The following is a 15,793-nucleotide window of genomic DNA, read 5'->3' as shown; positions in this document are numbered from 1 at the left end:
AGGTAAGCCTTCATAGGAGCCATAGGAGCTAGTGCAAAACTGTCAGCCCACGGTCATAAGTTGTGATAAAGTTGAGGTATCTAGTTCAGAGCAGCCAGGTTTAAGATTGCAATTTTACTGTAAATATTACTGGTTCTGCTTCTGCTGTTAAAGATCCATGGTATGGGGCTTCTTGAGACGAGGTGGAAGGAGAGGCAGGAGAGAGGCTTCAGCATCCATTGTCATAATTTGAATTCTACGCATGCTGATGAAATCCAAATTTTAAGAATGTCCTAAGAATACTGGGGTATATTTTTAAACGTATTTTTAAATTTAAGATTTTGTCTCCATCCGAAATTGTATAGATTCACCTGATAGTATGTACTTATAAGTATTTTAAAACAAGGCAATCTCAAGAAATTTATTACTAAAATGAAATTGTTACTGTCTTGTTGGAATGGAGTTAAGCAAGAGCATCTGTATTCCAGAAATGTTATGCTTATTTACTTTTGTACTGCCTTTCTGAAAACTACCAAGGCAGTGTATTAAAAATAAAAATGTGATAAAAACATTGCAAGTACTACTAAAAGATACAGAAGTTCAAATTAGGAAGATGTGCCTTGACATATTTTCTAAAAACAGGGTGGTAAGGGGCAATATTAGCTCTGAAATGGCATATGCACTGCCCAGTGCTTCTGCATATGCACTGTATTTATAGGGCTAGCTAATAAATATTTGATAAATTGCATATCTACCATTCTGCAAACGTGAAGAGGGGTATGTTCAAAAAATAACCCATCTGTTTCAAAGATTTAAATACATGGTCTGATGAGTTTAAGAAAGACAGAAATATATTTGTGTCAGCAGCAATGGGACATTTACCGTACTTGAGGAAAGTGTTGGATTCATGATGACCTATTTTTCCTACTTGATCATCTGGAATCGAACACCTACAATTATCATTTTCTAGATTGATTCCCGTGGGCATAGCTTCCTCTCAGCCAAATGGAGTTGCTTTCAAAGGGATGTGGTATTCCAGTGCTTCTTCATGCCTGTTTACATCGCCCAGTTAACAAAAATACTATCATGGTTTATACAGATAATTAGGGGAAGTAACTTGTCTTAGTCTGTAGCACAGATAAAAAAACTTCTGAGAGCCCCCAGAAATTCAGTAATTTATGAAAGCAGCTACCTGCTTAATTGGTGTGTTACAGGGTGGCCTCTATACAAAATGGGTGCCTGGTGCCAAGTAGGACCAACGGCAAATTCTGGTATGAAAGGATGGGATAGTGCAGATACTTTATGTGTTGCTCTTTTCACCCTCCCAAGAGTAAGAGACTGCAGTCATTCACAGGAGAGGAGACAGGAGTAAAGGATGCCAAAGAGGGTAATTATCTGAAGACAGCTTCCATGAAATAACAAGCTTTCAGGGAGTGTGGAGAGTTAAGTGTTTTGACTGGGTGGTTTCAGTTCCAGCCCCCTTAATTTACCTTTACTGAGACAGCCATGATCTCATCTCGTTTCAGTGTTTCTTCCCCCCCCCTTAACTGAATGACTTTAAATAGGGAAATAGGTGTCCCCCCCCCCATCTATGTCTCAATATGGAGAAGTGATTAGAAATGCTTGTTTCAACAGCGGGACTGAAGAGACAGTACTCTATAAATGTGAGAAGCTAGTATTACTTGATAACCCTGCTTAAAGTGATTTCACACTGATTACCTTTTGCTATCGTGTCAGTACTACACTTGAGACCAGCACCTTTTAAGTGTTCCCATTCCCAGAAAAGTAAATGATGCTCTGCCTTTGTACTGAGTAGGATTATGTCATATCATAGAATAACAAAACCTTGAGATAGAACTATAGTGCCCTTTTGGCTTTAATTTTTTTTTCACTTGACTGTTGCTTCATGTTCTCAAACATGCATGTACATGCATACTTTCATAGCTTTGTAGAATAAAAAGTCTGCTGGCCACTGATCGCATGGTAAATTGCCACCCTATTTTTCCTAGAGCAAAACTGAAGGTGCGTTTGGAGAGGAGTCCTCATCTAAAACATCAAAGTATTAAAAAAATACTGGCCTGTTTAAATACCAAGTGCTTTGCAAAGCAGCTGCCGGAACCTACATTTTAGTGAAAAGTCAAACACTCTGCTTTATCTTCCCCCGCCGCGAAAAAAAGCCAATTTTTCTTCATGCGGAAACCTGCCTATTTCATGCCCAGTCATGCTGCCTGCATCAAGAGAGATGTCAGCTTTTTCCTTTCTACCTTCTTACACATCGTGGTTTTACATCGCAAAGCAATAATGTGATACCATTGTACTGCATACTTCTATATTCAAGTGTTTTTATTTTTTGCCCGCTCATGCGGTTACCCAGTTCAATCATATCCTGGAAGCAGCAAAACTACGGGGCATTGTACTGAAGTAGTGAGTTGATAGTGCTTTGTTGTGTTGCGCGGTTTTGTGTACAGTAGTTTGAAAGGGCAGAGCGGCACTTTCTTTTCGTACATTATGGGGGCCAAACCCTGTACGTGCCGGGTTTATTTCAGGTTCCGGGGCGCGACCAAACACCACTTCACGCATCCCTGCTATGCCACTCCCTATGAAGGGATCCCCTTAAACTGCTATCTCGTAAAGAAAGGCTAAAGAAGTTGTTATTGCCTCATGTGTAGCCCAGCCAATCAGCACCCAATTGATTTGAGTGGCAGCCACACCGTTAAATCGGAAACAAAGGGGGAGAGCGCTCTGGGACAACCAATACGCGCTGAGCAAAAGTACCTCTCGTCCAGTCCAGCGGGGCGTGCTTGTGGCTGGACCAGTCTCCGGTATCCGGAGGCGGGACCATCTCTGGAGTGGCACGAGGCCGGCAAGTGAGACTGGGGGGAACGGTTTTGAACTGTCCAATACGACGGCACGAGCCATGACGGGTATAAAAGGAGCTGCCAGCGTCAAGCGGCTACTGCAGTTGACGCCGGCAGTAGTACGGTGTCGGGTTGCGGGAACAAGACCTTCCGCTTACCTCTTCCTCGGGCGGCTCCTCACCCGGCTTCTTCTCCGCCATGACCACCACGACCACCTACAAGGGGATGGACCCCAGCGGGCGAAGCAGTTCCAGGTCGGTTTAGACCGTTTCCCGGGGACCGTTTCCTTGGTTTCATATCTATATATACGTCGCCGCTTCCCATCCTCCGCTTTCCCCCTTCCTTTCCCTGGACCGTGTGGGGAGCGGGCCAGAGCCCATGTCTCTTGGGTTGGCGGCGGTGGCGGTTCTTCCGTTCACACGTGGTTGCTGCCGGACACGTGAAGCCCCCCACCAACGCGGGTTAGAGAACAGGGTGTTGGGGAGGGGGCTCCTCCGGTGGGCCTGGGAGGGTCTTGGGAGCCAGTTCCGCTTGGCAAACGGGGATCCCGGTTCGCGCCCGCCCGAGGCTTTTCCTGGGTGGCGAAGGGGTCGTCCGCACGAGGCCACTACACGGGTGTGGGCGCTTTCCTTCAGGCGCACAGAGACCGCGGGTGGCCTATTGTCTTGCCGCGGCTCCGGGACTTTCCTCCCGGCGGTCCACACCCACAGACCGCCTGGATGCGTCTCTCGGGCGGGTGGGCAGGCAGGAGCCGCCTTCCCTTTTATGTCTGCCAGGATGCCTAGAAGACAGGCGTGGTGCCGTCCAGCTCTCGGCTGCTGGAAGTGGGGAGCCGGCGGCCCGCCTTTTCTCTCCTTCGAGGCCTCGCTCGCTTTTCCGGACCTGTGTCGTACTTGCCTTCCCCTTTGTATGCTGCGATCGTCGGGTAGAAGCCCCTGCTTCTCGGCTTCGGAACTGCAGATTGTTGGGAAACGGGGAAATGACGCACCATGTTGCTTGGGGGGGGGCCTGGAGCTTTTATAAGAGGATAGTTTTATGGGGGGGATGTTTTTGTGCATGTTGAGAATAGGCCTCTTACAACCCCCCCCAAAAAAAGAGGATTAGCCACGAGGCTTTAGTTTAGTACAGTACAGTACTGTCTGCTTTCCGCCACGACGGATAAGATTCTTTGGCTTGCGAGGGTGGGAGCCGCACCCAGCCCGGAATCTGCTCGGGGGCCGCGGAGCCTTTCGCTTGCTACAGCTCTTTCCCTTCTTCTCCCCAAAGAAACAGCTGCGGGGCGGGGGCGCGCTCTGGAGGCTGGGCTGTGTCAGACTCGCTCGGCAGATTGATCCGTGTGCTTCTGCTTCCCAGCCTAACAAAGGAGGCTGATACCCCTCCCCGATCAACAGGATTAGGTGCTCCCAAAACCCTTTTGCGTCACCCCTGGCACCGTTTCTCGGCTTCCTTTTTGTCTGGCTTGTAGATCTAGGCAGTGAATATCTTTATCTGGCGTGGTTTCTGTAAGTGATTCCTCGCGCTGGGTGGGGCTTGAGCACACTTCTATTGTCTAGCATCTATGACCAGCTCTACCTGTTAACTCGAGGCTTAGAAGCCGGGAGCAAGTCAGCAACTTCTGTAATCCTCTGAAAGGCTGTCTCTATCTTTGGTCCAACTTCTGCCTGTAGAGGAAGACTTGATCTTGAAAGCCATGAAGGTGTATGGAGCTTATTGCACACTGTTGCTTTAAATGGATTAGATCTTAAGCATGTTCTGGTGCTGCAACTTTGAATATCTTTTGTATTGGTCAGTACTCTGCAGTGCTGCATGGCTTGCTTTTGGGATTACAAGGTGGGGGCATTGGAAGTGGAGGAAATAACTGTGGAAATAACTGTGGTTCTTCAGAACTGATTTTTGAAAAAATGCCTTTTTGGTGAACAAAGGAACTAAGTTGGGGGCTGAATTATTATCCGTTGCATTGCAAAATTGAGAGAGAGGCCAAGTAGTCATGTGGTTGGGAATCCAAAGGCCCCAAACTCTAATGTGGCACTCAGAGTGCTCCTAGTTTATGCGTAAAGAGGTAGTATAAAAAGTTTGGCAGGAGAAGTAATTGTTTTCTGCCTTGTTAGCTCCTATGGGAGTCAGTGGGAGAAGAATTAACTGCACCAGGTTCTGTCATGGCATAGACCATGGGTGGGGAATCTTTTTCATTCCAAAGGTTGCATTTCCATCTAGGCTACCCCCCAGGACCTTATGCCATTGGCAGATGGAGCCAGCAACAGATGTGGCAGGCAAGAGGCATTATCACAGTACAAGGCCTTGTACTTTTGGAAGATGCCCAAGGGGCAGATAAAAGGGCTTGGAGGGCCACTGTAGGCTCAAGATCTGAGGATCCTCATCCCCAGAGTAGGCTTTTGGCATGTCCTTGGAGTGGGGTGTTGGATCTGGTGTGTGTTGAGTCCATACCTTGCCCATGACTACACCCCATTTTTGGGATTTGCACAAATTGCACTTGAACTCTGGTAGTAGAGCAATTTCAGTGGCACCTTTCTGCAGTACAGTAGTACCTCGGGTTACAGACGCTTCAGGTTACAGCTAACCCAGAAATAATACCTTGGGTTAAGAATTTTGCTTCAGGATGAGAAAAGAAATTGGGCGGCACCGGCAGGGCGGCAGCAGGAGGCCCCATTAGCTAAAGTGGTACCTCAGGTTAAGAACAGTTTCAGGTTAAGAACGGACCTCCAGAACAAATTAAGCTCTTAACCCAAAGTACCATTGTAGTCAGCATTTACATGGGCCTGTTTTGGTTGGTAGGCAGCAGTTTCTTGCTTCCTAAGACCCCCCTCAGTTGACAGACAGGTACCCTAAAATGTCTGTTATAGGAGGAAGAAACAAAGGTCTATGTTGTATAACAAACATAATCAATACATTTTAAAAGCTAATTTACCAGCTTAACAAAAGGTGCCACAATAAGCTTTTTTAAAGTAAGTTTTTAATTTGACTTCTATAACCTCTTAAGTTCCCTTAAACTGGAGGAAATTCTGTAGTGCGCCATGGTTGTATATCATTTATTTCCAGCTTACAGTGGTGCCTCGCAAGATGAAATTAATTCGTTCCGCGAGTTGCTTCGTCTTGCGGAGCACGGATTCCCTGGGTATTAACGGCTTTAAGAAAAAGGAAGCAAACCCGCAAGACGTTTTCGTCTTGCGAAGCAAGCCCATAGGGAAAATCGTCTTGCGAAGCAACTCAAGAAACAAAAAACCCTTTCGTCTTGCGTGTTTTTCGTCTAGCGAGGCATTCGTCTTGCGAGGTACCACTGTATTAATTTTATTGCACACACACATACTCCACACCAGGAGTGGAGAACTTGTGTCCTCCAGATGTTGCAAACTACAGCTGCCATTATTTACCTTCCTGGCTGGGGATGATGGTTTTGGAGTCCAGGTTCAGCTCTAGTGGAACAGATTGCACACATCTGCAGTAGAAACCAATTGAAGCAGTATTTTTTTATTTTTTTAAAGCACTTGTACAGACACCTCTGGTGAATAAGAATAGCCTCCAGGCAAGAAGACTGGAAAGGTTTATTACTTGTTTCTGTGCACACACCCTTCCTTTGTGCCATAAATGACTGAGCGCATATTCACAAACACACTGGTTTCTTTCTTTGTAAGATAGTAACTATTGTACAAGGCAGAAGTCACATTTGTTAAACCTAAGTTTGTTAATGCCTTAAAGTTTTTTCCTCCCCTGTGTCTGGTTGGTGGTTGTTAGTGCTATCAAAATGGTCTACAATTAAATCTACTGAATGATGTAATTTGGAATAGGGGAGGTGTTTGTGGTAGCTTTTTCTAGTCACCAGCAGTTTGTTTGTTTCATTTGTATCTCACCTTTTCTCCAAGGAGCTGGGAAACCCAGCCAGATGGGCGGGGTATAAATAATAAAATTTTGTTTTATTTTTATTATTATTATTTGGTGGTGTATATTACTCCCCTCCTCATTTAATCCCCTCAACAACCCTGTGAGGTAGGTTAGCCTGAAAGGCAATGGCTGGCCCAAGGTCACCCAGTGAGCTTCAGGCTGAGTGGGGATTTGAACCCAGGTCTCCCATGTCCTCGTCCAGCACCCTAACCACTATGCCATGCTGGAAGTAAGCATGAACTCAGGCATTAAGAGCTCAACACTCTAACCACTACACCACACTGGCTCTAGTCCAAGTTCCAGGCTCTTGCCTCTAAGGGAAGGGTGGCATAAAGGATCTGTAGTGCACTCTGAAGCTAGCTGATGGTAAAGGCATCAGTCCACTGAAGCAGCTCTTCCATTTCTTCTTTAGCTTTGTCGGGTTGACTGCTGAGCCCTTTCCACTTTAGCATGAAACATTCCTGCATAAAAATGAGTTCCATATGTACTCTCCTTTTGTGGAGTATCTCCCATTGGGGAACATATGAGCTTTAGGTAAGCTTATGACAGCTTCCTGTGTGTGAATATATTAAATACACATTGCAAGAAAAATGGCGATGGATACATGGATTCCCTTTCAGAAACTACTTTAAGAATAATATATGCTTGCGTTGAGTGCTCTCTTTGCACTCAGAGTCGGGTTCCACCCACCTGTCAGTTGTTAAGGAAGATGAGTCTTACTTTTAAAGTTTGGTTTATCCCTCATTTCATTTAGAAACAACTCATATGATATAATGTGTGGACCACTTCCAAATTGCCTTGGATTGGATTTATAATAGCGCAGCTCATGTATGGGTCAAAAACCTTACTTTGTCACAGTCACTTGTTATTTAATTCAAAAAGTTGCCTTAATGAAATTGACTGGTAATTGTTGGGAGGTACAACTTTCTTGTCTAGTCTGATATGTTTGCTCTTGGCTGTGTGCTCAGAGCATTCTTAAACGTATCTAAAATAGGCTTCTGTAGAAGGTATGTATGCGAAACTCCCACGAAATTGCGCAGTCATATGGAGGATGGAGCAAGCTTGTTTACTCCTGCTCTGGAGTCTAGACCCAAAACAATGGATTCAAGTTACAAGAAAAGAGATTCCGACTAAACATCAGGAAGAGCTTTCTGACAGTAAGAGCTGTTTGAGAGTGGAACAGACTCCCATGGGAGGTTGTGGACTCTCCTTCCTTGGAGACTTTTGAACAGAGGTTGGATGGCCCTCTGTCATGTAGTGCATTCCTGCATTGCACAGGGTTGGACGATCCTAGAGTCCCTTCTAACTTACAGGTCTATGATTTCGTTTTCCTGATCTAACTAGTTAAGCGTGTGTGATTGGTGTGTACTAGGTAACTCCAACATACAAGGGACACGGACCCTGGCAGTGTTGATGATGCTTTGCCAGGTGGTGTGTTGGCTTTCCAACATCCAGGTGGACGACCCTACCAAAATAAGATACCCTAGTAGAATTCCTATTCTGCAAGTTAATAGGCAGGCATGTGAATTGTTTGCAGTATGGCCTAGAGATGTTAGCAGTGCCATAAGAGTATTCAGTGACAGTATGCACAAAGCTTAACACCTGAAGTACACTATATTATATCTAACATCTAGTTCAAAGGACCTACAATGATATGCTCTCTAATGCACACTCCACCCTCTAATGCACACTGCAAGGCTAGCAGTGTTTAATGCTGCTGAAGTCAGGTATGAAGTATGGCACAGTGAGTTGCTTGTTGATCCAGACTATAGCTAAGGCATGTTATCAGGACAGCATGGTGATTAGAAATTGCTGATCTTAGATTTCAGATTCCTGAACTTTCCTCCAGTCTGACCTTGCCCTTCTTTGCTTCTTTCTCATAGATACTAAGTGCGAAAGTTTCAGCAACACCTTTCAGTTTGCTCTGAAAATAGTTGGGCTAACCTGACCCTCTGCCCACATCTGGCTTTAAAAAGTGTTGCATGTGTATGAGTGGGGCAACTGGTTAAGAATTCTGAATAGTCTGAAAGTGCTTTTAGAGGGCAATAGGTATGGTGACTACACTGTTGCCCCTAAAATGGGTTATGAGTACTTTATCTCTTGATGCCATGTTGTAACCACTTGTAATCATTAAATTGCAAATAAGAGCTTTAGTAATCTGAGTCAAATGAACATTCTTTACTGAGCTGGCCGTTTATTTTACTTTGTCTATTAATGGTAACAAGCTAGTTTGAAATGGACTAAAAGACTACTGTTTCTTACAGGCTATGTATAGGTACTTTAGTGCCCTCTTTTTGCACTGGTAGGCTACACTGTTGATGACAATGCTGTAAACATAACTCTCGGGTCTCTATTTCTAGAGTTCTTCGTCCACCAGGTGGTGGTTCCACGTTCAACATGGGATTTGATCTGCCAAAAGAACACCAAAACACAAGAAGACACAAGATGGCATCCAATATCTTTGGGACTCCAGAAGATAATTCATCCCCCTGGGCTAGCTCAACAGGTGAAACAACTACTTCTCATTCTTTAAAGGGGTCCCATGGTTGAATATCTGGATTCGGGTTTTGTGACTGTGCTTCCTGGCCTTGTTTTGGAGCTGTAAAATAGTCTTTGCAAAAGAAATTAAAAAATAACTGGAGAGAGGATAACTTGCAGTGTAGGCTTGTCTGTACTTGAATAGTCGCTGATGGGTGGAAGCATGAACTACTTCCTTGGTTAGGAGGAGCTGCAACATGTGGAAGTAGCGTTGAGCAATTTTTGGCTTCAGTTTATCCTGTTCACAATCTCTTGGCACTGGGGCAAGTCCTAGCCTGTTTACATGCTAACTCCTATGACCCTGTTCTAAGCCGTGGTGTACTAGCACACCAGTGGCTATTTCACTTACAGAACTAGCCGCATGTACTCGGCAGGCATTGGGAAAACATTAATGGTGTTGTAGTGGCAGAGAATGAGTAAATACTAGCATTCAATCTGTTTCTAATGTGCCTATGAGGGTGTCTCTATAAATGAAGAAAACTGCATGAAATTTTGATACAGAACAGGTCAAGAGGGTCATTGTTAGGTCAACTGGTTGAATGTGCAAAAGTACTTGTACTAAGCTTAAACTTATAGCAGATGTTCAAGATTCAGAAACATTTTGAATAGGGAGGTGTTGGGACTGTGCTAGATGAGGTATATGTTAAGAAGGTAACAAAGAATTTTTGGGCCAGTTCATTGTCTCTGGTTGTTGCTTAGAAATATTGTACATGATTTTATTACTTTGGGTATCTGCTTTATGTACATGTTACAGTGACCATTTATTCACAGCAGCCAAGCCCAGCGATGTCAGTGAAAATTCCGAAGCTCCTGGGTCACAAAGAAGAAATTCTTGTGATGCAATCTCTGGTGACTTCATGGATCCAAAGGTAAGAGCTGTTCTTTTTGTAAATTGAGAATATTAAAATGGTGGCAGAGCTGCTCAACCTTCAGAGGGCTGGCCTTGCTCTTATTCTGTTACCTTCTTCCTCAAAGGTATACATGAAGATATCCCTAGTTCTTGATGATTAGATTTCAAGCACAGTGCTGCTCTGAAAACACTGCCTCTGCTTGCCATTTGAAGCAGAACTCCAAAGACATTAGTAGTATAGCAGATTAACATAAGACTAAAACTCATAGCACTGCTGGATCAAGCCAGTGGCCCATATTCATCAGCACCCTGTTCTCATAGTGATCGGCCAGAAGCATAAAGTACCTGGTGTGAGTATTAGGAGTGTTTGCTTCCTATTGATGGGCACCTTGTACACTAGTTAACATGTGAACTGATAGTTGTGACTTCAGTCAACATGTATGAGTCTAGAGTTTCCTCTAATTTTAGACAAGGTGGATCCTATGTATGCTAGTGCTTTTTTGAACATAACACAGCTTAATTACCCACAAATTTTGGTTTATTTATCAGATCGCTAGGTAATTTGTGATCATAGGTTAGCCTATACTAGGGATCTACTGCTCCTAGCATATTTTCATCCTGATTCTCAATTAGTGGTAGGTTGGTATATGTTTTGTTAGGGGCCTGTAAGTTTCTTTTAGTGCACATGTTGCTGAAGTCAGGAAGTGGCCTTCAGGAAACCACCCCCTTGGGTATGCTTGGTGGCCTGTTATGGGAGTACCTTCACTGGTAGGTTATTCTACATGGGAAATGACTGGATGAATGAGCCAGTCATTCTTAATGGAGCAGAATTACCAGCCCTTTGTAGAGGCTGACTGGAAGTAGGCAGCAGGGAAAATCAGTAAAACATATAACCATGCAGTATTCAGTTTCTTCTCTTGAATGGGTATTCAAGTCTTACAGACACTTGGTTTCTTCTGGACATCAGCAGTTTCCTCCAGGTATGTTAGTATGCCTCAACTCACAGATTGGAAATTACCGTATATATTCGAGTATAAGCCGACTTTTTCATCACATTTTTTATGCTGAAAAAGCCCCCCCATGGCTTATACTTGAATGAGGGTCCCTTCGGGCTGCTCTTTCCTCCTGCTCCGCCTTTGCCGCTGTCGGCAGTGGAGTAACGAGCAGCCCAAAAGCAGCCCTTTTGGGCTGCTTTCGGGCTTCCTCCGCTGCTGCTGCTGCTGCTGCCGCCACCTCCAGATTTGTGGTGTGGTGAACCGATTTATACTCTAGTCAATAAGTTTTCCCAGTTTTTTGTGGTAAAATTAGGTGCCTTGGCTTATATTCGGGTCGGCTTATACTCAAGTATATATGGTACCTGTCTTACAAATTGGAAAATGTATGCCCACCACGATTCAGTTTTTTTCCATAAAACTCAAACTACATTCATTGTTTCAGAAATTAGGTTTCTGCTATTGACAAATATGCTTACTTTATATTGGCTCAGCTAAAGAAGTGATCTTTGTTGGTTGATGTCAGCAAAGGTAGAATTAACATTGGCTTTTTTTTTTTTATTGCAGGGCGGGGAAGGTGAGGCTCCCGGTAAGTACTTTTTCCTCCTTGATCTAAATAAGCAAAAAGAAAATTCATTTCCGGCTTGGGTGGATGTGTACACTGATGTATGTTGGAGTCTGAAAGGATAAATGTGAATCAAGATGACTTTTGAGGAGAGGTGTCTTCATAATGAAGACCTATCTGTCAGCTCTGTGGCCTCTTGGTCTTGCATAAGATTTTACCTGGTTGCAGTTCACACATGAATAAATGCAAAACATTTTAATTCTCAGGTGTACCTAGGGTGCACCTGCCACCACATACAATAAGTGAATAGAATGTGCATGTATACCTCAGTAGGCATGATTCACTGGAAATCTGTAGGGATTTGTGAATATAGAATATATAATGGCGTAAATGTGTCCAATTCGTGTATGTGTTGTGTATGGTGACAGACATGCTGAAACTAAGTTTAAGGGGAAATTACACAGAAAGGAGCAGAATGGAAATGGGAGGGGTGGGTTTTTTTGTTTTCAAACATGAGGAACTATTAAGAGTGAAGCTAGAGAGAGGCTTCCATAGAATGTTTAAGGCTGAGTGTTCCTTTTACTCCCAACGTTGTGTGATGAATAAAGTGTGTTTTCTAAGCTAAGCTTCCAGAGTTGTCATTTGCAGAGCCATAACTCTGAGACCTACAACATAAACTGTACTTTGAGAAGGCTGTATGTGAGTGTGTGATGTGACTAGTGGGTTTGGGTAACTTACAAGTTGTCCACCAACTTAGGCAAGAGGCTTCCAACTTGAAAACCTGCCTTAACGAATTGGGATCCTTCTCCTAATTCTGTAGAGTTCCTATTGGTGGTGGTTTGTCTGCTAATGGCACAAAAAATGCCCCTGCTACCATGTGAAGGCTCCTAGCTATAATAAAGCAATCCAGAATTACCACACTCATTTTGTTGGGGAAATGGAGTGAATAGAATGAAATTAGTCTAGTTTTCTGTCAAGCAGAACAGGTACTCATGATGCTTAATGTATTGTGCACATGAGTAGCTTCTATCAGCTGTGAAATAGCACACCTCTTGTCTGGTAGCCAGTTGTCATTACTCACTTGATCTCTCTGCAGGATTCTTGTAGACCTTTGCCTTCTCTTAGCTGACTTTTTATATGCATGGGACAGCTTTCTAAGATGACTGATCTTCAGAATTTCAGCAGATAGCCTTAGCTGTCTAGTGCACACCAAACATAGTTAACCTCAATCAGTGTTCATTGAAAATGTTTCTTATAAGAGCTGGAAAGAGGGGGTTTTTCAACCTGTGGTTAATCATCCAGAAATCTGCCAGTTGAAGTAGATTTCAGAATCAAGGTCAGAGAGACAACCTGGCAACCTGAAAGTGAGATAAACCCCAATTTGGCACTCCCATTTAAAACCTACGCCTTTTAGTCCAAGAATGGGATTGTAACATGCCACAGGAAGGGCAGGTGTAAGGCCACTGATAACTAGCAGATCTGGGCCTTGGGTAGCTTAATGTCTAATAGCCATTGTGGAAATGAACAGCAAAGGTGGCTGGATGAATTTACAGCAGAAATATTATAGAAAGAGCTTGAAGATAGCAAGCAGCTATAGTTCAGAAACCTATTCCACATTAATTTTGAAAAATCTGATTTATCTGATTTGTCTTCCTGGAAATGTGATGGTATTAGGACAGTGAATTATTTGTATGTCGGCAGGTAGGAGTTCCTGAGTAAAGACTAAACAATAATAGTTTTAATTACATGCATATGCAGGAATTCTATCCGTGCAGCCAGTCATTAGTGTGGTGTCTAGATTGTAATAACCAGGCTTGGCAGATTGTTTGAAAGCTTTGGTTGAAACATCTTTGGAAAAGCTGCATACCAAGGAGTTTCTAAACTATCTGGCTAGGATGTATGATGTACTTAGTTCTGTGGCCAAATGGCACATTAAATCCTGTTCGACATGCTGCCTCCATTCAGTTTCACAACACAACATTAATCCTTACTCTCCTGCATATAGTATGTTCTGCTTTTGTTGGATCTGCTTACCATAAACAGGTGCTTCAATTAAGCAAATGGTTAGATGTGATAATAAGGCTCCTTGTGCAATGAATATTCCCCTAAAGTGCATATGCATAACATGGATTGACTGATGCTCTTTCCTTGCTAAATTCGCTGGCGTTGACTTCTGTTTTTCCTACTTTTAAAAATTGGGGTTTTTTATTGTTGGAGGGCAATAAAACAAATTCATAATACTACTATAGGACACCATTGACTGGTGTTGACCCCTCAATAAATCTAATTTACTCTTGGTACTTGGAAATACTTAAACAGAAAAGGAAGTTGCTCGGGTCTGGTCTGATTCCAATTAAGTTGTGCTTTGCTATACATGCAGCTGAGGAATGGGGATCCTGTGGCCCTCCAGATGTTGCTAGAATCCTGCTTACTCCCATCAGCCCCAGCCAGCATGGCCAGTGATCAGGGATGATGGGAGCTGTAGTTCAGCAGCATCCAGAGGCAACCCCGGACCTTTCCCAGTGACAATCCTGTACAAGTGAAGCCCACGAAAGATGCAAGCCCAGAGCAGTGTATCTGCTAGATAGAGCTGTTGGGCAGCAGTCTTTTCTACTTCCGTTGATTAAGATTTGCCACAGAGCCAGTATTTGTCCAGCAATAACTTTGATACGTTGGAGATTGAAGCATTCCTCTTTTTTTCCTATTTCTCGTTTTCTAGAAAACACAGAGGTTGAAATAGAAGCTGCCTCTGGCCCGAGTGAAGAGAAGCCTGTGCCGGCTGCACCAGTTCCTAGCCCCGTAGCTGCAGCACCCGCACCATCTAGGAGAAATCCACCTGGCGGAAAGTCCAGCCTAGTCCTTGGTTAAACTTATTCCTCCTTTGCTCCTCCTCCTAACTACTTGGAACTCATGTCTGTCATCTTTGTTTTCCTTCCATGCTTGTGAACTGCACAACTTGAGCCTGACTGTACTTCTTCTCAAACTGTCATTAAAGAAGCACTTTATGTACTTCATCTTTTTTAAAGGAAGGTTTTTTCAACTTCTGTCTTGTCTCCCTTGGGTCTACTGGAAGTGGAATGTGTGATTTCTTTTCCTAGTGGTAGACGTAGAGCAGTGGCATTCCTATGCAGCCCATGGCTGATGGAAAGATTTCTAAGGTATATATATATATATATATAGTAGTGTATCATAACCTAGGCTGGTTGGTTCTGAGTGTGTTAGATGGCATTTTGTCCTGAAATTTGTAGAAACCCCTTAGTTAGCTTAGAAGAAGGGTTGAAAGTCCAGGGTTGCACAGATCAGAAGACGGTTGACAAATGTACTCTCTTTCCTACCCATCCCTGCAACACATGCTAGTTGGTTATCCAAGGTATCCTTCAGTAACTGGTAAATGTCTAAAGCCCTGTTGTGCATTTCTGAACAGTAAGAGTCATGGTGCTAGTGATTACCATGCTGCCTTCAAACAAGAAGAATCTTGGTTCAGGCATATCAAGATGGGACCAGTGCCAAATGACAGGGCTAGTGATTTGAGATGATGTTCTGTTGCCCCAATATTGGGACCCACCTGAAGTCAAGGTGGAGTGGATCTTGCAGAAGTAAGTATTGGAGACAGGAACAATCTCTCTTAAGAGGCATTCTAGTTCAAACAATTCCTGTGCTATGCATGATCATGTTGGTGCTTGACCATGAGGTGAGAGTTTCATCCTTCTAAATGTGTGTTGTATCTTGATAAAGCTGGATTGTTGCTTAAATAAAATATATAGAAATTTTGAAGCAGTGTCAGAGCTTTGTTTTCAGGGTCTGCTATGCTGCCTACTCGTCACTTGAATATCAAGTTGAAATCCACAAAAACATGGAAGAGAAATTGGGTGGTTTCATAGAACATTTCCATATACACTTCCCAAACAAACAGCCATTGCTGTAGCAATGTTAACATGCTATGTTACTGCTAATTAGTGCCGTTATACTAGAAGCGTAATCAAGTGTCATGTAGCCATCATGCTTTGCGGTAACTACGGAGGTATATCTGCTTTAAGAGATGGGAATACAGCGTTGATAGTTGTGAAACTAAATCACTTTCATTTGGCTTTTTACACATGTTAAGGGATGCTAA

The 15,793-nt window shown here is 43.5% G+C and overlaps 1 protein-coding gene across 2 annotated transcripts; it reads left to right on the top strand.

Moving 5' to 3' along the window:
• Nucleotides 1-2,917: 2,917 nt before the first annotated feature.
• Nucleotides 2,918-15,453, top strand: JPT1 (Jupiter microtubule associated homolog 1). Of its 2 annotated transcripts, none has more exons than XM_081850971.1 (5): nucleotides 2,918-3,091; nucleotides 9,095-9,240; nucleotides 10,047-10,141; nucleotides 11,682-11,703; nucleotides 14,399-15,453. In XM_081850971.1, exons 1-5 carry the CDS (start codon nucleotides 3,036-3,038, stop codon nucleotides 14,545-14,547), a joined length of 468 nt encoding a protein of 155 aa, XP_081707097.1. In that variant the 5' UTR covers nucleotides 2,918-3,035; the 3' UTR covers nucleotides 14,548-15,453. The 2 variants fall into 2 exon arrangements, with proteins under 2 accessions (XP_081707097.1, XP_081707096.1); XM_081850970.1 differs by having other exon boundaries at nucleotides 2,921-3,091; nucleotides 10,044-10,141.
• The last annotated feature ends 340 nt before the right edge of the window (nucleotides 15,454-15,793 follow it).

The sequence above is a fragment of the Podarcis erhardii genome (genome assembly GCF_964252035.2).
Source record: "Podarcis erhardii genome assembly, chromosome: 2".
NCBI classification, from domain to species: Eukaryota; Metazoa; Chordata; class Lepidosauria; order Squamata; family Lacertidae; genus Podarcis; species Podarcis erhardii.
This window is presented reverse-complemented; position numbering and strand designations above follow the sequence as displayed.